Source organism: Trachypithecus francoisi, unplaced genomic scaffold (assembly GCF_009764315.1).
Source record: "Trachypithecus francoisi isolate TF-2019V2 unplaced genomic scaffold, Tfra_2.0 Lachesis_group12, whole genome shotgun sequence".
NCBI classification, from domain to species: domain Eukaryota; kingdom Metazoa; phylum Chordata; class Mammalia; order Primates; family Cercopithecidae; genus Trachypithecus; species Trachypithecus francoisi.
In genome coordinates this window covers 49,006,062-49,028,362 of record NW_022681457.1, presented here as the reverse complement: position 1 = coordinate 49,028,362, position 22,301 = coordinate 49,006,062, and the positions used below count along the sequence as shown (strand labels likewise).

The 22,301-nt window shown below is 35.8% G+C and overlaps 1 protein-coding gene across 3 annotated transcripts in view; it reads right to left on the bottom strand.

Moving 5' to 3' along the window:
* Window positions 1-22,301, bottom strand: part of HS2ST1 (heparan sulfate 2-O-sulfotransferase 1) — a 205,554-nt gene that overhangs the window by 14,430 nt on the left and 168,823 nt on the right. For all 3 annotated transcript variants that reach the window (XM_033225486.1, XM_033225487.1, XM_033225488.1), the window contains 2 exons: window positions 15,935-16,020; window positions 3,240-3,378 (listed from right to left, as the gene is read on the bottom strand). In XM_033225486.1, the coding sequence (XP_033081377.1) occupies window positions 3,240-3,378; window positions 15,935-16,020 (225 nt within the window). The remainder of the gene's footprint in view (window positions 1-3,239; window positions 3,379-15,934; window positions 16,021-22,301) is intronic.

Genomic DNA, 22,301 nt, shown 5'->3' with positions numbered 1-22,301 from the left:
AGAAATAGTTATGTGCATTAAAATATAATTTATGTTAACATATGATGGCTTTACTATTTAGTGTTTTAATATTTTAAAATTTTTTCAGTAAATGGCAAATTTACTGATATTGGTAAACATCAATAGATATAACTCAAAACAAAACAAAAGCTATAAACAAAAGCTCTTTTACGGAATCCTTAATAATTTTTAAGAGTATAAAAAGAGTTCTTATATCAAAAAGTTTGAGAACCACTGATTTGAATGATATAGTTATTCACTGTTCATCTTTGGATTACTTAATATCCCTATTTTCCAGGTGCTGGGCAAAGGTTAAATTAAGTAAAACTGTAATTCTAAAACGTGCAAATTTGAAATCTCCCAAATCAAAAGCCTTCCATTCTTTACAAGATCAAGTGAAAGCTATCCTAGGTGCACATATATCTAAAATGTGTTTGAAGTGTAACCACAGAGCAGTTCAGATTACTAGAGTACGTCAGTTTAAAACATAACAGTTGCCATAAGTGCTGAACTGAATACTGTTTAATACACCTCAAAATATCACTTGAGGTGCAAATAATCTACAATTTTATAGAAGTAAAGTTATCTACACTTTCTTGGGAATAAGCGCCATTGCAAGGTATTTCCAACATAATCATGGCCGCCCTTTAACCCCCAATCTTTCTACAACCTGTCCAGCTTTAGAAATGTTATATGTATGCAGTCTTATCAACTTTACTGATGAGTTTAATGAAAACTCCTGCTAGTTAAAGATATTAAGGAGTTATTTGCAATAAACACCACTTAACTCATTAGGATATCAGCATTAGGTTAACCAACATGTGTATCATGAGAAACAAGCCAAATTACTAAAAATGTCTAATCACCAATATGTTTCAAGACTGAAAAGGTACATTCTATCACCAAACAAAGTAATTTCTTATTATTATAAATTCAATTATTTACAGATAGCCCTGTCCTCATAAGAAGACAATGCAATAGTATTTTGCTGATGTTATCAACACTACATCTAAATAAACAGGCATATTAATGTTTATTTTATAATGACATTAAAAACAAAACAAAACAAAACAAAACAAAACAAACCCCAGGCCTTATTATAATCAGGGTGAAAAACAGGTAAAGTTCCAGGACGGCCTATCTACCTAAAACTTTCAAACATGAAAGGGAGACGATGTTAAAATGTCTGCCTGGATTTTTTCATGAATACTGAATATGCAACTTTGGAACATGTTTCACAGAAAAATGTCGAGTGACATGTTGCATTTCTTCTCTCCTTTTCAAAGGATATAAGAGAGGTTAAGACTATGCGCTCTGGAATTAGAGTGCTTGGTTTTAAATTCCAGCTCTACCATTTACTAGTTGAATGACACCATGCAAAATACTTAGCTTTTCTGTGCCCCCCAGTTTCCTTTTCTGTAAAATGAGGACAATAACAGCAACTACCCTATAGAATTGTTGAGCAAGCTACCTGAAAAAATACATATAAAATAACTTAAAACACTGCTTGGTATGGTATACAGTAAGTGTGAGCTATTATTAGTTAATACTATTACTGTTAATAATTACTGTTAATAATTATTAGTTATTATTACCCAATCACCCAAACTACACAGGCTAGGAACCACAAAACCATGCTATCCAGGGCTGACAATGACAAATGATGGATATAGGGGGCTACATGACTGCAATCTTTTCCTTTCCAACACTAACGCTATTAATACTTTAGTCAAAGGAGGGAGACAGATACTAACATTTACTGAGTCAAGAGTTAGTGTACATAGGGCTAATACAAAAAATAAAAAGAAAGTGCACAAGTGAATTTAGAAATAAATAGCAATAAATTCTAAAGTAGTAAGTTGTAAGAGTTATACTAATAGATTTTATAAAACTTTTCAGAATCTCCATAATAAATATATCTAGAACATTAAATAATGCTAAGAGATAGCATTATTTAAGAAAACAGATTTGGTTAGTTATTTCTGTTTGGATCAGTACCTTCTGCCTAAAACTTTGAGACTAAAGAAACAGCAATTTCTAGAAATCATTAAAAAGGAAAACAAAACAAAAAACCACTGTCCCATCATGTGACACAGAGGATACAACTAATTTAGAAAAAATATTGTTGGATGTTAATTATCATAACATACTAAATATCTGGCATCGCTACTGTGTAATAGTTTAGGTTTAAAATGTGCAGAATTCACACACTCAACCATTTGTTAAGCACTTACAGGTAACCTAGGTATGATGCTAAATTCTGAGGAAACAAAGATGAATTAAATATATGCTTCAGGAAATTCACCACATTTTGGAGAAGACAGTATGTAAACTGGTAATCCAAATATCACAAAATAAATGCTTAAAAGAGATTTGAATGAAGTGCTCTGGGAGCCCCGAAAGAGATATGACTAACTGCCTAGAGGCATCAGAAAAGACTTTATGGAAGTGGTCATGTTTGAGCTACATCTTAAAGGTGGATAAAGAGTTTTCCAGAGTAAAGGAAACGCATTCTCAATATAGGGAATAATACATGTGTAAAAAAGTATGAAGCATTAATAACTTAAGCAATAAGTTCAGAGGATGGTGACATTTCATGTGGCCGAAGCACCTAAAGGAAAATCAGACAGGAGAGCTTGTTCTGAGATCGTGTCTAGTTGTGTCTCCTATGTCTTATCTGTGAGGAATGAGGTCCCAGTAAAGGTTTTCCACCAGAGAAGTGACAAATACAGTTTGATTTCTTAGAAATATAACTCTGGTTATAATACTCTAGAAAATGCAATGAAATGGAAAACAACCGAAATCTGAGCCTGTTATGAACTTTGTTGAGCCATTATTCTCTTCTTGCCAGAAAAAAACAGCTGCTTAGCAAAATACTGTCCTTAAGCTGATGATCACAAATATAAACAGCCATCAATACTAAGAGAATCAAAAAATATACAAAAATATATCATATTAGTGAATAATTACAATAATCGCACAGAAAATTGTTAACAGAACCATAAAGAAAACATGGTTCTGCCCTGGAAAAGAAATATTTTTTAAAATCACAAAAAAATGTATATTACAATATATCAGCTATGTAACTTCATTTTGCTTCTTCATATTTTGGGTTCTCTTCAAAGTTTCCACAATAAACAAGTAATAAATTTATAATTAGCAACAAATTTTAAAAGCACACTGCTCACTGCATTTCATAAACAATTATCTTTATAAAAATCTTAAAACTAAAATATTACCTTTTTGTCTCCTTGTTTTCGTCTCCGTAACCCTGGTCTATAATCATCTCCAAATCTCAGAAAGTAATAATAAGAAACTAGCCTCTCAATAGGATCCCTTATGACATTAATATAAATTGGTTTCTTCTTCACACCAAATCTGAAATAAAACAAAATTTCAAAGGTGAAATCAACATTTTCAATCTGTTTAGGAGTGCCCTGAAATTATATGTTTAAGTCTGAACTACTGGTCCTATAAGGAAAAAAGAACATGAATTAATTTAAATAATTTGTATATGTGGCGCTTGGGAACTATTTCATGATTATTCATGTCAGAATAAAGTAAACAAGAAATATGAATTTAAAAGTTATGTCTGAAGATAAAGGAAAGGAGATAAAAATGAATGAAAAATAATTTTAAACTTTACCAGCAAGAATTATATAAAATATTTTACTTCTATGCCTTCATTATACTTTAAGCCCAAGTAGAAAATCCCTTCTCAAATTCGTACCCACATATTACTAGGAGAATCTAATATTTATAATTTTTAAAAATGAACTTATTTTAAAAATTGCTTTATTACATTCCTGAATAGATCATCTGGTGCTACAGAAAGTTTCAAATCTGCATTAACTATGTAACAATGATTTCTCACTTCTGGCTCATCAAACTAGCCAGATTTGATAGTGTTTTCTGAACACCATCAATAGATACAGCATCAGTGAACACAAGCTGACCATTATCAATCTACCTTCTGTTGTTGATTTTAAAGACAAGATAGAATAAAGACACTAGTTTTTCAGCATTATTTTCTTAGGGAATGATAAAGAGTGGATGGAACACTGAAGACTTTTACTTTAGCAACCCTTGCAGATCCTAGAACTGTACAACTGGCTCCCTGTTTTATTATACTCCCTTGTCCCAGTCTTAAAATTTTACAGCTACTATGTTGATTCTTACTTTTCCATAATAGTTCATTTCAAAAATTTCAAAGTCGTTTTGATTGTTTTGTAAGCTTTCTCATAGATGTGACCTGTCTTCATCATTCTTTCTCTTTACCACTTCCCTTTTACTCAGCCTCTTGCCTAGATTACTGCAATAATATAGTAGTTTCTCTCCTTTTCAATCTATCTTCCATACCAATTCTCAAAGGATGTTCCTAAACATCGTTTGTTAAATCACTCTTCCTACGAATCTGAAATAACTCTACTGATTTATTGATACGAAACCCAAACTCCTTTGCTGGTTGTCTTAGGATTCTTTTACCTTATGTTTTAGGTACCACCTTATTGACCTAACTTTTTCTTTAACTCTCCTCAAACAAGAAACTATTTATCTGTTATAGTTAGGGTGGCCTTTTTTATCTCCTCCCGTATCAATACTTATTCTATTTCTCTTTAAATATCTTTGCTTATTCTGTCTTCCTTGAGTGTCACTCTCATTTTTCTTTTCTTTTTCTACATTAATTCATTCAAAAATACTTTTTGTATGCACCTAATATTGCCAGATATAATACTATTGTAGGTACCAGGAATACAACAATGAACAAAAAGACTAAATTTCTTGTCCTTCTAGAGCTGACATTCTACTTGGGACAGACAGGCAATAAACAAATAAAAAAGCATATATTACAGATGATAAAAAGTGCAAAGGAGAAAAATAATTCAGTGAAAGGGAATAAAGAGTGCTAGGGAGGTGAGGGAGAATACAATTCAAAATAGTGTTTTTCGGGAAGACATCACTAGTCTTATGTAATGAGGAAGGTACCATGCAAACATCTGGGAGAAAGTATTCTGGAAATATGGGATTTCCAAGTAAGAGGTCCTTGAGGCAGCTAAGTCCAGGTGTTTTGAGGAACAGCAAGGAGATCAAGCTGCCTGTAGAATCAAAAAGGGAATACCACAGAAGATAAGAGAGGTGGGGGTGAGGTGGGGTGAGGTGGAGTGAGTGCAGATTGTGTGGGTCTTCCATACTGTTACAAGCATTACTTCATACAGGGTCAGGAGGGAGGTCACTGAAAGATTTAAGCAGAGAAGCACCATGACACGACTCATATTAAAAGGTCATTGGCTGCTGTTTTAGAATAAACAGAGGGGCTATAACAAAATCTTGTGACCTCTCTTCCTGATGGCTCTTGCATACAGTTCTATTTGCTTTCATTTGACACCTCCTGCACCTAAGAGCTATCAAGCAACTTAACTCTTAGCTTATCCTACTAGTGTTTCTCCTGTAAGTCTTTCTCCCAAACAGCATTATAAGTCACTTGAGGGTAGGCATAGTACCAATAGTACAGTAAAAATTTCTTTCACAATTTTTTTAAAAGAAGAAAACAGTACTGTTGCAAATACATAGCACTGTCACATTTGGTATTAGAGTAGAAGTTCCACCAGGGTGGGGACTATTTCTCTCTTGTTCATGGCTTTATTACTAGTGCTCAGCACTGTGCCCAACACACAGGTGCTGAATATTAATAGAATTAGGCTGAGGAGACCGTTGTGAATCAGCCACTAACAAAAGCGCCTTTCTGTGAGACAGTACACTGAGCAGTAAGAAAGTAAGGAGGCAACAGCAATACATTGCTGCTCCCTTAGCTCATAGAGCTGAGAGGTTTTTAATAGGAAACTACAAGGAGAGATTACAGGGCAATGGGTTAGTGATTCCATTCTTAAGACTGAGATTCCTGGGAATCCTCTCTATCCTCTCCATTATTAGCCATTGTTCCATCCTGAGCCATTCCTTTGGGAATAATCTCCTCACGGAAGAACATCTCCTACTAATGTTTCCTCCTTTCACCTAGTCCCTGACATGTAGAGCAGACAGCAATTACCAGGCAGCAGTAAAAGGGAATATGGCATTTTACGAAACTCTTTTTGCTGTCCAGGAAAATGACTATGTGGAACGGCTTTGGGTGGCATTTATTAGGAAGTATGATTTTAATGAGATATAATCTGTGAACTCATTTTGAAAACGGATATGAACTATCACATGTAACTTAGGGAACAGTTACATAGACACAAAGGGCTGGAAACAAGGGATTATAACAGATAATGGGCATGATTAAAAATAGCAACTGGACCACTCAGCTCAGCCAGTTAGAAAACAAGAGCTGCTCTGGGGACAGGGCATAGCTAAACAAAAAGCAGCAGAAACCTCAGCAGAGGTAAATGCCCCTGTCTCACAGCTGTGAAGAGAGCAGTGGATCTCCCAGCATGGAGGTTGAGATCTAAGAACGGACAGACTGCCTGCTCAAGTGGGTCCCTGACCCCTGAGTAGCCTAACTGGGAGACATCCCTCACTAGGTGCAGACCGACACCTCACACCTCACATGGCGGGGTACACCCCGAGACGAAGCTTCCAGAGCAAGAATCAGACAGGTACACTCTCTGTTCAGCAATATTCTATCTTCTGCAGCCTCCGCTGCTGATACCCAGGCAAACAGGGTCTGGAGTAGACTTCAAGCAAACTCCAACAGACCTACAGCTGAGGGTCCTGACTGTTAGGAGGAAAACTAACAAACAGAAAGGACACCCACACCAAAACCCCCTCAGTACGTCACCATCATCAAAAACCAAAGGCAGATAAAACCACAAAGATGGGGAAAAAGCAGTGCAGAAAAGTTGGAAATTCAAAAAATCTGAGTGCATCTTCCCCTCCAAAGGAACACAGCTCATCGCCAGCAACGGAACAAAGCTGGATGGAGAATGACTTTGACGACTTGAGAGAAGGCGTCAGTAGATCAAACTTCTCAGAGCTAAAGGAGGAACTACATAACCAGCACAAATAAACTAAAAACCTTGAAAAAAGAATGGATGAACGGATAACTAGAATAATCAATGCAGAGAAGACCTTAAAAGAACTGACAGAGATGAAAACCATAACACGAGAACTACGTGACAAATGCACAAGCTTCAGAAACCGACTCGATCAACTGGAAGAAACAGTATCAGTGATTGAAAATCAAATGAATGAAATGAAGTGAGAAGAGAAGTGTAGAGAAAAAAGAGTAAAAAGAAATGAACAAAGCCTCCAAGAAATATGGGATTATGTGAAAAGACCAAATCTACGTCTGACTGGGGTGCCTGAAAGTGACGGAGAAAATGGAACCAAGTTGGAAAACACTCTGCAGGATATCATCCAGGAGAACTTCCCCAACCTAGTAAGGCAGGCCAACATTCAACTTCAGGAAATACAGAGAACACCACAAAGACACTCCTCGAGAAGAGCAACTCCAAGACACATAATTGTCAGATTCACCAAAGTTGAAATGAAGGAAAAAATGTATGGAAAAAATGAAGGAAAAAATGTATGGAAAAATGAAGGAAAAAATGTTGAAATGAAGGAAAAAATGCAGCCAAAGAGAAAGGTCGAGTTACACACAAAGGGAAGCCCATCAGACTAACACAGCAGATCTCTCGGAAGAAACTCTCCAAGCCAGAAGAGAGTGGGGGCCAATATTCAACATACTTAAAGAAAAGAATTTTCAACCCAGAATTTCATATCCAGATAAACTAAGTTTCATAAGTGAAAGAGAAATAAAATCCTTTACAGACAAGCAAATGCTTAGAGATTTTGTCACCACCAGACCTGCCCTACAAGAGATCCTGAAGGAAGCACTAAACATGAAAAGGAGTAACTGGTACCAATCATCGCAAAAACACGTCAAAATGTAAAGTCCATTGACGCTAGGAAGAAACTGCATCAACTAGCGAGCAAAATAACCAGCTAATACCATAATGACAGGACCAAGTTCACACATAACAATATTAACCTTAAATGTAAATGGACTAAATTGTCCAATTAAAAGACACAGACTGGCAAACTGGATAAAAAGTCAAGACCCATCAGTTTGCTGTATTCAGGAGACCCATCTCACATGCAGAGACACACACAGGCTCAAAATAAAGGGATGGAGGAAGATCTACCAAGCAAATGGAAAACAAAGAAAAGCAGGGGTTGCAATCCCAGTCTCTGATAAAACAGACTTTAAACCATCAAAGATCAAAAGAGACAAAGAAGGCCATTACATAATAGTAAAGGGATCCATTCAATGGGAAGAGCTAAGTATCCTAAATATACAGGAACCCAATACAGGAGCACCCAGATTCATAAAGCAAGTCCTTAGAGGCTTACAAAGAGACTTAGACTCCCATATAATAATAATAGGAGACTTTAACACCCCACTGTCAACATTAGACAGATTAACGAGACAGAAAGTTAACAAGGATATCCAGGAATTGAACTCAACTCTGCACAAAGCAGACCTAATAGACATCTATAGAACTCTCCACCCCAAATCAACAGAATATACATTCTTCTCAGCAGTACATTGCATTTATTCCAAAAGTGACCACATAATTGGAAGTAAAGCACTCCTCGGCAAATGTACAAGAACAGAAATTATAATTAACTGTCTCTCAGACCACAGTGCAATCAAACTAGAACTCAGGACTAAGAAACTCAATCAAAACCGCTCAACTACATGGAAACTGAACAACCTGCTCCTGAATGACTACTGGGTACATAACAAAATGAAAAGGCAGAAATAAAGATGTTCTTTGAAACCAATGAGAACAAAGATACAACATACCAGAATCTCTGGGACACATTTAAAGCAGTGTGTAGAGGGAAATTTATAGCACTAAATGCCCACAAGAGAAAGCAGGAAAGATCTAAAATTGACACTCTAACATCACAATTAAAAGAACTAGAGAAGCAAGAGCAAACACATTTAAAAGCTAGCAGAAGGCAAGAAATAACTAAGATCAGAGCAGAAATGAAGGAGATAGAGACACAAAAAACCCTCCAAAAAATCAATGAATCCAGGAGCTGTTTTTTTAAAAGATCAACAAAATTGATAGGCCGCTAGCAAGACAAAGAAGAAAAGAGAGAAGAATCAAATAGACCCAATAAAAAATGATAAATGGGATATCACCACCAACCCCACAGAAATACAAACTACCATCAGAGAACACTATAAACACCTCTACGCAAATAAACTAGAAAACCTAGAAGAAATGGATAATTTCCTGGACATTTACACTCTCCCAAGACTAAACCAGGAAGAAGTTGAATCCCTGAATAGATCAATAGCAGGCTCTGAAATTGAGGCAATACTTAATAGCCTACCGGCCAAAAAAAGTCCAGGACCAGACAGATTCACAGCTGAATTCTACCAGAGGTACCAGGAGGAGTTGGTACCATTCCTTCTGAAACTATTCCAATCAATAGAAAAAGAGGGAATCCTCCCTAACTCATTTTACGAGGCCAATATCATTGTGATACCAAAGCCTGACAGAGATACAACAAAAAAAAGAGAATTTTAGACCAATATCCCTGATGAACATCGATGCAAAAATCCTCAATAAAATACTGGCAAACCGGATTCAGCAGCACATCAAAAAGCTTATCCACCATGATCAAGTGAGCTTCATCCCTGGGATGCAAGGCTGGTTCAACATACACAAATCAATAAACGTTATCCAGCATATAAACAGAACCAAAGATAAAAACCACATGGTTATCTCAATAGATGCAGAAAAGGCCTTTGACAAAATTCAACAGCCCTTCATGCTAAAAACGCTCAATAAATTCGGTATTGATGGAACGTATCTCAAAATAATCAGAGCTATTTATGACAAACCCACAGCCAATATCATACTGAATGGGCAAAAACTGGAAAAATTCCCTTTGAAAACTGGCACAAGACAGGGATGCCCTCTCTCACCACTCCTATTCAACATCGTGTTGGAAGTTCTGGCCAGGGCAGTCAGGCAAGAGAAAGAAATAAAGGGTATTCAGTTAGGAAAAGAAGTCAAATTGTCCCTGTTTTCAGATGACATGATTGTATATTTAGAAAACCCCATCGTCTCAGCCCAAAATCTCCTTAAGCTGATAAGCAACTTCAGCAAAGTCTCAGGATACAAAATCGATGTGCAAAAATCACAAGCATTCTTATGCACCAGTAACAGACAAACAGAGAGACAAATCATGAATGAACTCCCATTCACAATAGCTTAAAGGGAATAAAATACCTAGGAATCCAACTTACAAGGGATGTAAAGGACCTCTTCAAGAAGAACTACAAACCACGGCTCAGTGAAATAAAAGAGGACACTAACAAATGGAAGAACATACCATGCTCATGGATAGGAAGAATCAATATCGTGAAAATGGCCATACTGCCCAAGGTAATTTATAGATTCAATGCCATCCCCCCCAATGACTTTCTTCACAGAATTGGAAAAAACTGCTTTAAGTTCATATGGAACCAAAAAAGACCCCGCATTGCCAAGACAATCCTAAGCCAAAAGGACAAAGCCGGAGGCGTCATGCTACCTGACTTCAAACTATACTACAAGGCTACAGTAACGAAACAGCATGGGACTGGTACCACAACAGAGATATAGACCAATGGAACAGAACAGAGCCCTCAGAAATAATACCACACATCTACAGCCATCTGATCTTTGACAAACCTGACAAAAACAAGAAATGGGGAAAGGATTCCCTATTTAATAAATTGTGCTGGGAAAATTGGCTAGCCATAAGTAGAAAGCTGAAACTGGACCCTTTCCTTACTCTTTATACAAAAATTAATTCAAGATGGATTAGAGGCTTAAATGTTAGACCTAAAACCATTAAAAACCCTAGAAGAAAACCTAGGCAATACCATTCAGGACATAGGCATGGGCAAGGACTTCATGTCTAAAACACCAAAAGCAATGGCAACAAAAGCCAAAATTGACAAATGGGATCTAATTAAACTAACAAGCTTCTGCAAAGCAAAAGAAACTACCATCAGAGTGAACAGGCAACCTACAGAATGGGAGAAAATTTTTGCAATCTACTCATCTGACAAAGGGCTAATATCCAGAACCTATAAAGAACTCAATCAAATTTACAAGAAAAAAAAACAAACAACCCCATCAAAAAGTGGGCAAAGGATACGAACAGACACTTCTCAAAAGAAGACATCCATACAGCCAACAGACACATGAAAAAATGCTCATCATCACTCGCCATCAGAGAAATGCAAATCAAAACCACAATGAGATACCATCTCACGCCAGTTAGAATGGCAATCATTAAAAAATCAGGAAAAAACAGGTGCTGGAGAGGATGTGGAGAAATAGGAACACTTTCACACTGTTGGTGGGACTGTAAACTAGTTCAACCATTGTGGAAGACAGTGTGGCGACTCCTCAAGGATCTAGAACTAGAAATATCATTTGACCCAGCCATTCCATTACTGGGGATGATTATACATGATTGTATATCATGATTATAAATATGATTTAAATTATATTTATATATTTTTATATATAAAATTATATATATATAATTATATAAAACATGATTATAAATCATGCTGCTATAAAGACACATGCACACATAATGTTTATTGTGGCACTATTCACAATAGCAAAGACTTGGAATCAACCCAAACGCCCATCAGTGACAGACTGAATTAAGAAAATGTGGCACATATACACCATGGAATACTATGCAGCCATAAAAAAGGATGAGTTCGTGTCCTTTGTAGGGACATGGATGCAGCTGGAAACCATCATTCTCAGCAAACTGTCGCAAGAACAGAAAACCAAATACTGCATGTTCTCACTCATAGGTGGGAATTGAACAATGAGATCACTTGGACACAGGAAGGGAAACATCACACACTGGGTCCTATTGTGGGGAGGGGGTGGGGGGAAGGATAGCATTAGGAGATGTGCCTAATGTAAATGACGAGTTAATGGGTGCAGCACACCAACAGGGCACATGTATACATATGTAACAAACCTGAACATTGTGCACATGTACCCTAGAACTTAAAGTATAATAAAATAAATAAATAAATAAATAAGAAACTGACTTTCAAGAATAATAATAAAAAAAAAAAAAATCGAAGTATACCCATACATGAAGTACTATTTAGCAAGGAACTAACTACTGATATTGTGCATCAAATTAGATGAATGTCAAAAGCATCATGTTAAGTGAAAGAAGACACTCAAAAGACTTGATGACTGATAAGATACAGGTGGTGATAAAAAAAAGTTGTCCAAGATTACTTGAAAGTTTCTTGCTTGGTTGTCATGACAGATTAAAATGTGTAAACCTTCCAAAAGAGAATAATGGAGGCCAAGAAAGAGTCTTATACAATGCCTAACTAAGAACTGGAAATAAGGACCAGCAGAGATTCAGACAAGAAGAAGAAAACACCAGTTAAGACAATATGGTAAATGAAAGAAGACAGAATTTTAAAAAGAATCATAATAGGAATCATAACACTGCTCTGAGGCACAGAACTAAGTGCTTCATCTACATTATCACATTTAATCCTCACCACCACCCCATGAAGTAATTATTTTAATTATTCTCAAATAAAAATCAGGACACTGAAGCTCAAAGATCTGAAACAATGTGGCTGAGATCATATAGTTAGCAAGGAGTCTAAGTGGATTTAATGGCAGATCTATCTGATTTCAGAGACAGACTTCAGAGTTCGCTTCTTAGCAGTCTACAGGATCAATGCTGTAGAAAGAGCTAGTAGTACAAGGTTAATAAAAACGCAATCCCACATATTGTCTGGAATGATTAAAATAATTTTCTATAGTATCTACAATATTGTGACATATTTGTTAAAAGTTGTAGAAAATGGGGCAAATGTCATCTGGTTTAGCAGAGAAGTATTAGGTAGAAAGGACAATCTCACATGATTCTATATATTAACTAATTCTATTTAGGCCTAAAATGTCACTTGATTACTGTTTAGAATTTCAGACCTAATGAAGCATTTAGTTGTTTCTTGTTGCGACATAGCTGCTTCTTTACTGATTCACTTCATTTGTTCTGAAAATAATACTAGAGGCAATATGGAGAAACCAAAATTATAGCAGTGAAAACTCATTCTCATTTCTGGGGACAACCACAAAGGTACATACCTGATATATGCCTGAATAAAACTGTTATATCAAAAATAACTTTCAAATACCTCTCAAGACAGATGCTGACTTGTGACAATGAGGTAGCTAGATCATAAAAAATCTTAGCAGAGTCTGACAGAAAGTACAGCATTAAAAGTGTTCTTTTAGCTATTTATTCATTATAAATGAAAATGTTTATTACCGAAGAAGTGTTTTTGAAAGAGACTTCTAACATTTTAATTTTCTAAAGTTTGAAGAAAATCAAAATGCGATAATAGATGCTATTAAAAAATGAATAGTATACATTTAAAATGAATATGTAATATTTTTACTGTTTATAATAGAACATAATGAACTGATAGTTACAGAAAAAAAGATTTCAGTGAACTCATTAAGTTCAAGAACTGCAACTTATTCAACTTTATATTTCCTGCATACTATGACATTTTGAAAATGTTCAACCTATATACAATTTTAAACTGGAAATTTTTCAAATTTATAATAATTTATATCTACATTATCTTAAAATTGTATCATCCACCAACTAAAAAGAAAACAAAACATAACCTAACATTAAAGGGAAAAAATGGAAAGGAAGAACTAGAAAATATACTTTTAAAAAATCAAAGAATAAGATTCAGACAAAAAGGAGCAAGATGGGATAGGAATGCAAAAATGTAAAAAAGATATTTTTGTTATTCTAAAGTTCAGTAAAAAACAAATATATGTAATAAAAACATGGCTTGAGTAGACAAGCTTGCGAATATAATGTGTATTTTGGTCAGGCTAAACTAGAAAGGAGCTTTCATGTTTTACTTCTCTATCTTATTTTCTAGGTTTCTTGGGGCTTACACTTGTTTTACTGTCTCTGCTAAGGTAAGTTTTAAAAAACTATGTGTTAAATAAGTATTTTGCCAAATTCACCACTTTCTCCTGAAAGCAAGTATTTTAGTGGACTCCACAAAGTACTATGCCAGTCAAGAATATTGTTTTGAAGAATAAAGCACAACTGACCCTTGAACAACACGAGTCTGAACTGCGCAGGTCCACGCATACATAGATTTTTTTCAACCAGACACAGATACAGTATTTGAGAGATGTGAAACCTGTGTACAAGAAGGGCTGACTTTCAAATCTGTGGGTTTCACAGGGCCAATGGAGGGACTTGAGTATGTGATTTTTATATACTCAGGCAGTCCGAGAACCAATCCCCTGGACATACCCCAGGGACAACTGTAATTTAAAAATTGGTAAGGCGATGTTTCTTTCCTCTTTCTTCCCCATTTATGGAGCATATGGCTATTAAGCTAAAAGATATTTGAGGATACTAGTTACATCTACAACAGTTCTTGACTACACAGATACATCAAAATACATTTCACCTAGGCTGATTTTGTTTAGGTATTTGTTTAAAATCTTGGAAAAATCTATGAAAAATTTTCACAATACTTGACGCTTCAAATAACATAAGACTCACTACGAAAGTATTCCAACCCTTAAAAATTCATGTCAGCATTTAATAAATGAGATTAATCTCTTCAAAAAGCCTTATTTTTTCAACTACAAGAACCTCAGCATATATCAGAGTTTTGTTCTAAGTACAAGACTTTGCCAAAAGCAAAAGCACTCAATATATAATTTTAATAATGAAAACCTAGACTATTAGAAACCAAGCTGTGTGTGGAAAGAATAAATCATTTAGGTGAAAGGGTAACAAACATTTAATTCAAGGATAATGCAGCCCTGAGGGAAAATATGCACATGAACGAAGCTTATGAAATTGGTTCAATGCCTATGCAAAGAAAAAAATAATTAGTTTATTTTAAAGCTGCCTATAAAACATTTTCAATATTGCAGTATGAATTATTTATAGAAAAACATACATCTAACTTTAAAGTTACAATTTTATTGAAAGATCTTGAGTACTATGAGAGGAACTAGAAATAGGAATATATCATTTTATGTATGTAATATTTGGGTGATTCTTTTTTAATTACATGATTTCCCAAAAAGTTAAGATTATCAGTTTGAATCAGTAATATTTTATTCTACTTTTTCTTTTCAAAATTAAGAAGTAAAACTGAGAGTGGGATATCACTTTTATTTTAAATTTTATAAAAAATGCCTTTTAAAGTTGACCAATACATCAAGGTGTGTTACTCCGAAATCATAATAGCTAACTTAAAAACTGAATGAACATGTCTAAGCTTAAATAATAAAAATTTTTTTTTTTAGTGTTTTTGAACTTAATGCAGAATCTTAGGGAAAGCATTTGGATTTGAGGTTTACTATAATGGTACTATGTGTGCTACCAAAAAAGTTCAAATGTATCCATAAGACTCTTATGTTTGGAATATTACGTTTAATTAATTTTCTGATTAATAATGTGGTACAGACGCTACAGAAAGCCACATAGTGCTTGAATACTGGTAGTAGGCTTATCGTTTTCTGAACCTTTCTTGAGAGAACTATTAATATGACAGAGGCCGGGCACAGTGGCTCACGCCTATAATCCCAGCACTTTGGGAGACTGAGACAGAAGGATCACATACAATAATAAACTTTAAAGAGTAATACTTAATATATAATTAATATAAGGATTGCCAATTTATGAACACTAGAGGGCAGTAAAACACTAAGAAGATATATTTAAATTACAGATCTAAAACTGGCAAAGGCAAGTCAGTACATTCTTTTATTAGAAAATCGTAACAATTTAATGAATTTACTCCTTTTTACGTTACTAAAGTACAAAGCATTCTTTAGTGTGTCATTTTAGTGTAACTTACTTTGCAAAATCCAAGTAAGAAATGTGTCCATGATAAAATCCTGGTTTCATCTCTTTCCAGGAAGTTATATTCTTTACAAAGCGCACCTAAAAAGGGAGAACACACTCATTATGCACAATTTAAAGAATATGAAATTTGATGATAGCAAAATATTTCCAAGTTAGGAATTTAAAAACCTAAAACCATTCTTACAGAGCTTGAAACACAGGTTAGGACTAATAAGGAAAGTATAGTGTAATCAGTAACTACTAAAATTCATCATAGAGACAGCTACTATCATTACACTCAGAAAAGAGTGAAAGATGGAATTTTTCCAGTTTTTGCCCATTCAGTATGATATTAGCTGTGGGTTTGTCATAAATAGCTCTTATTATTTTGAGGTAAGTTCCATCAATACCGAATTTATTGAGCGTTTTTAGCATAAAGGGCTGTTGAATTTTGTCAAAAGCCTTTTCTGCATCTATTGAGATAATCATGTGGTTCTTGTCTTTGGTTCTGTTTATATGCTGGATTACGTTTATTGATTTGCGAATGTTGAACCAGCCTTGCATCCCAGGGATGAAGCCCACTTGATCATAGTGGATAAGCTTTTTGATGTGCTGCTGAATCCGGTTTGCCAGTATTTTATCGAGAATTTTTGCATCGATGTTCATCAGGGATATTGGTCTAAAATTCTCTTTTTTTGTTGTGTCTCTGCCAGGCTTTGCTATCAGGATGATGTTGGCCTCGTAAAATGAGTTAGGGAGGATTCCCTCTTTTTCTATTGATTGGAATAGTTTCAGAAGGAATGGTACCAGCTCCTCCTTGTACCTCTGGTAGAATTCAGCTGTGAATCCATCTGGTCCTGAACTTTTTTTGGTGGGTAGGCTATTAATTGTTGCCTCGATTTCAGAGCCTGCTATTGGTCTATTCAGGGATTCAACTTCTTCCTGGTTTAGTCTTGGGAGAGTGTAAGTGTCCAGGAAATTATCCATTTCTTCTAGATTTTCTAGTTGATTTGCGTAGAGGCATTTATAGTATTCTCTGATGGTTGAAATTCCCTTTGAAAACTGGCACAAGACAGGGATGCCCTCTCTCACCACTCCTATTCAACATAGTGTTGGAAGTTCTGGCTAGGGCAATCAGGCAAGAGAAAGAAATCAAGGGTATCCAGTTAGGAAAAGAAGAAGTCAAATTGTCCCTGTTTGCAGATGACATGATGGTATACTTAGAAAACCCCATCGTCTCAGCCCAAAATCTCCTTAAGCTGATAAGCAACTTCAGCAAAGTCTCAGGATACAAAATCAATGTGCAAAAATCACAAGCATTCTTATACACCAGTAACAGACAAGCAGAGAGCCAAATCAGGAATGAACTTCCATTCACAATTGCTTCAAAGAGAATAAAATACCTAGGAATCCAGCTTACAAGGGATGTCAAGGACCTCTTCAAGGAGAACTACAAACCACTGCTCAGTGAAATCAAAGAGGACACAAACAAATGGAAGAACATACCATGCTCATGGATAGGAAGAATCAATATCGTGAAAATGGCCATACTGCCCAAGGTTATTTATAGATTCAATGCCATCCCCATCAAGCTACCAATGAGTTTCTTCACAGAATTGGAAAAAACTGCTTTAAAGTTCATATGGAACCAAAAAAGAGCCCGCATTGCCAAGACAATCCTAAGTCAAAAGGACAAAGCTGGAGGCGTCACGCTACCTGACTTCAAACTATACTACAAGGCTACAGTAACCAAAACAGCATGGTACTGGTACCACAACAGAGATATAGACCAATGGAACAGAACAGAGTCCTCAGAAATAATACCACACATCTACAGCCATCTGATCTTTGACAAACCTGAGAGAAACAAGAAATGGGGAAAGGATTCCCTATTTAATAAATGGTGCTGGGAAAATTGGCTAGCCATAAGTAGAAAGCTGAAACTGGATCCTTTCCTTACCCCTTATACAAAGATTAATTCAAGATGGATTAGAGACTTAAATGTTAGACCTAATACCATAAAAACCCTAGAAGAAAATCTAGGTAGTACCATTCAGGACATAGGCATGGGCAAGGACTTCATGTCTAAAACACCAAAAGCAACGGCAGCAAAAGCAAAAATTGACACATGGGATCTAATTAAACTAAAGAGCTTTTGCACAGCAAAAGAAACTACCATCAGAGTGAACAGGCAACCTACAGAATGGGAGAAAATTTTTGCAACCTACTCATCTGACAAAGGGCTAATATCCAGAATCTACAAAGAACTCAAACAAATATACAAGAAAAAAACAAACAACCCCATCAAAAAGTGGGGAAAGGATATGAACAGACATTTCTCAAAAGAAGACATTCATACAGCCAACAGACACATGAAAAAATGCTCATCATCACTCGCCATCAGAGAAATGCAAATCAAAACCACAATGAGATACCATCTCACACCAGTTAGAATGGCAATCATTAAGAAGTCAGGAAACAACAGGTGTTGGAGAGGATGTGGAGAAATAGGAACACTTTTACACTGTTGGTGGGATTGTAAACTAGTTCAACCATTATGGAAAACAGTATGGCGATTCCTCAAGGATCTAGAACTAGATGTACCATATGACCCAGCCATCCCACTACTGGGTATATACCCAAAGGATTATAAATTATTCTACTACAAAGACATATGCACACGTATGTTTATTGCGGCACTATTCACAATAGCAAAGACTTGGAATCAACCCAAATGTCCATCTGTGACAGACTGGATTAAGAAAATGTGGCACATATACACCATGGAATACTATGCAGCCATCAAAAAGGATGAGTTTGCGTCCTTTGTAGGGACACGGATGCAGCTGGAAACCATCATTCTTAGCAAACTATCACAAGAAGAGAAAACCAAACACCGCATGTTCTCACTCCTAGGTGGGAACTGAACAATGAGATCACTTGGACTCGGGAAGGGGAACATCACACACTGGGGCCTATCATGGGGAGGGGGGAGGAGGGAGGGATTGCATTGGGGAGTTATACATGATATAAATGATGAATTGATGGGTGCTGACGAGTTGATGGGTGCAGCACACCAACATGGCATAAGTATACATATGTAACAAACCTGCACGTTATGCACATGTACCCTAGAACTTAAAGTATAATAAATAAATAAATAAATAACTTAAAAAAAAAAAAAGAAAAGAGTGAAAGATGATTCTGAAAACAAAATCGCACAACGAAATCCTTTACAATGCTGTCTGAAAACAAACTCGCACAATGAAATCCTTTACAATGCCGTAGAGTAAGTACATTTACATAGGGTCGGAGGAAGGTCACTGTGGGGGTATTTGCATCTACATCCCGCCAACACACACGCTAAAGCAGGCAATATAGGGACATTCTAGCATATCAAACGTTTTCTTTTCAGACGCTTGCTGTTCATAAAAGTTTATTTTTATTAATGACTCAACAAATAAAAAGTAATCTTTAAACCAAAATGATTTTTAAAAAGCTGATGGTTATCAGAAGATATTTAAGAGTTAACAGCAGACATCACAAGCTTGTTGATAAAAAGATTAATAAAATTAAGAGATGTAATACAGGTCAAAATATTTAAAATTTCTAAATATTTAACTTACTGGAATTAAAGTATACAAAAATTAATATGAAAAATTCTATAAGTATGTTTTAAAATGTCTAATAACTGGTTAATATAGAATTTGATAAACCTAAGTATCACTAGCTGCAAAGCAGTGATATACAATTTCTCAATGGAAAATGGTATACATTTTTGATAAGCAAATCTCTGCACGATAAACAGCAAGTGGCTAAGAATCTCTTCTAGAACCTAGATAGAGTGCAGAAAGTTGGGGCAGTGAGGTCCACCAACCTATACTGCACCAAAAGCATCTGCAAGCTATGACTTCAGCTTCTCAAACACAGAACTATCAATTGCATAATTCTGGCAATTTATCAGTCTTTCACTTACATCATAGAATAGGGATAGTCACATGGAGATATTCTGGAACACTTCATACTACACTCAATAATATCAATGAATGATGATAGCTGCCTCCTATTAAAGGCCTACTGGTAGATGAGGGAGGGGAAACAGTGCAGATATAGCTATATGTCAGAGAATGTAAACTAGAGAAAAATGAGTTCCGGGAGAATTTATCTTTTAGGGGAAGCATTAATAACTCACATACTAAGAGAAATTATGAAGCTTTTAGAATGGAAATGGTATATATGCCTTACTTGGCCGCTCCATACACACATACATCCTTAAACTAAAATCTCAAAAATGAACTGCAGATAAAAATTAGGTTGCATTAGAAAGTATACAATGTCATTTTAGCAGATATTTTCAATTTTTTTCCCCACTGAAACTGAAAGAGCCAAATAAATGTGATTTGAGGTTTTCATGTTCTTTCCAATTCTTCAACTAAGGCACCAAACAGAATGAAAATACCAAATTGCAAATGAAACAGAAACAAAATATAAAATTAAATAATCCAGAGCCTACATCTTTAATATACTTTACATGCTGAATATGAAAAGTCTTTATAGCTGCCACTCAATGGTACATTATTTCCTATAAACCTTTGGTTCTATGAAAATCAGTTCTAGTATTTCAACTAAAAATGAGAGGAAAAAAGATGGCAAAGAGAATAAGGAATTGAAGATGGTGGCTAAAGGGAGCTTAAGACATATTTAGCAACTCACCTCTGTTTTCCAGAAGCTGAGATTTAATGTGGACATGGTGATGTAGGAGGGAAATGAAAGATGCTACATTGAGGTCTGAAAAAATAGTGTTATATAAACTAAATAGCAGGGAAGATCATAGTACGAGCTTGGAGTATACTGTGGTGAAAGACTTAGGCAGAAATAAGCGTCAGGTACAAATTCAAGTATTCTTTTTCCTCCAACGAAGCTTCCTAAGAATGGTCAATATTAAACTAAACCCTCTCCTGAGGATGAGTGATATCTCACCCAATGTGTGTCCTTAAACACAAAGTGAAAAAAGCCCAGGAAGCTGGGTAATGTCTACACTACCACAAGGCTTCTCATTTCTTCTAGGTTTTCCAATTTACTGGCATATAGTTGCTCATAGTAGCCTCTAATGATCCTTTGAATTTCTGTGGTATAAGTTGTAAGGTCTCCCTTTTTATCTTGGGCTAAAGTTTATTGATTTTGTTTATCTCTTCAAAAAACCTTTTTTTTTTTGAGACGGAGTCTTGCTCTGTCGCCAGGCTGGAATGTAGTGACGCGATCTCAGCTCACTGCAACCTCCGCCTCCCGGTTTCAAGCAATTCTCCTGCCTCAGCCTCCCAAGTAGCTGGGACTACAGCACCCAGATAATTTTTGTATTTTAGTGGAGATGGGGTTTCACCAGGTCGGCCAGGATGGTCTCAATCTCTTGACCTCGTGATCTGCCTGCCTCGGCCTCCCAAAGTGCTGGGATTACTGATCTTTTTGTATTTTTTTGTTTCAATTTCATTTATTTCTGTTCAGATCATCATTATTTCTTCTATTCATTTTGGATTTGGTTTGCTCTTGCTCTTCTAGCTCTTTAAGATGCACCACTAGGTTGTTTATTTGACGTTTTTCTGCTTTTCTGATATAGGCACTGATTGCTATAAACTTTCCTGTTAGCACAGATTTTGCTGTATCCCATTCATTTTGGAAGGTTGTATTTCCATTTTCATTTCTTTTAAGAAATTGTTAAATTTCATTCTTAATTTCTTTATTGACCCATTCGTCACTCAAGAGCATGTTGTTTAATTTCCATGTGTCTTGCTATTGGTTTCTAGTTTTATTCCACTGTGATCAGAGAAGATATTTGATATTATTTCAATTTTTTTTTGAACTCTTTAAGACTTGTTTTGTGACCTAACATGTGATCTATCTTTGAGAATGATCCACGTGCTGAGGAGAAGAATGTGTATTCTGCAGTCATTGCATGAAATGTTCTGTAAATATCTAGTAGGTCCATTTGGTGTATGTTGCAGATTAAGCATGATGTTTCTTTGTGATTTTTCTGTCTGGGTGTTCTGTCCAGTGCTGAAATAGGGGTCTTTAAGTCTCCAGCTATTATTGTATTGGGGTCTATCTCTCTCTTTAGCTCTAGTAATATCTGCTGGATGCTCCAGTGTTGGATAGACATATGTTTAAAAATTTTACATTCTCTGCTGAATTGACTCCTTTATCAATATTTAGGACCCCCGAGCACTTTAGCCCATGGTGGCTGGGCTTGCTGGAACTGAGATACTAACTGCTGAGATGGAAGATTAACCTCCGGCTAGAGCCGTCTAAATGTTCCTTCTGTGGGCACCAGCTGAGCTCTGCCCCATGTAACCTTCTGTTGTAACAGGGCAGCACCATATTCAAAT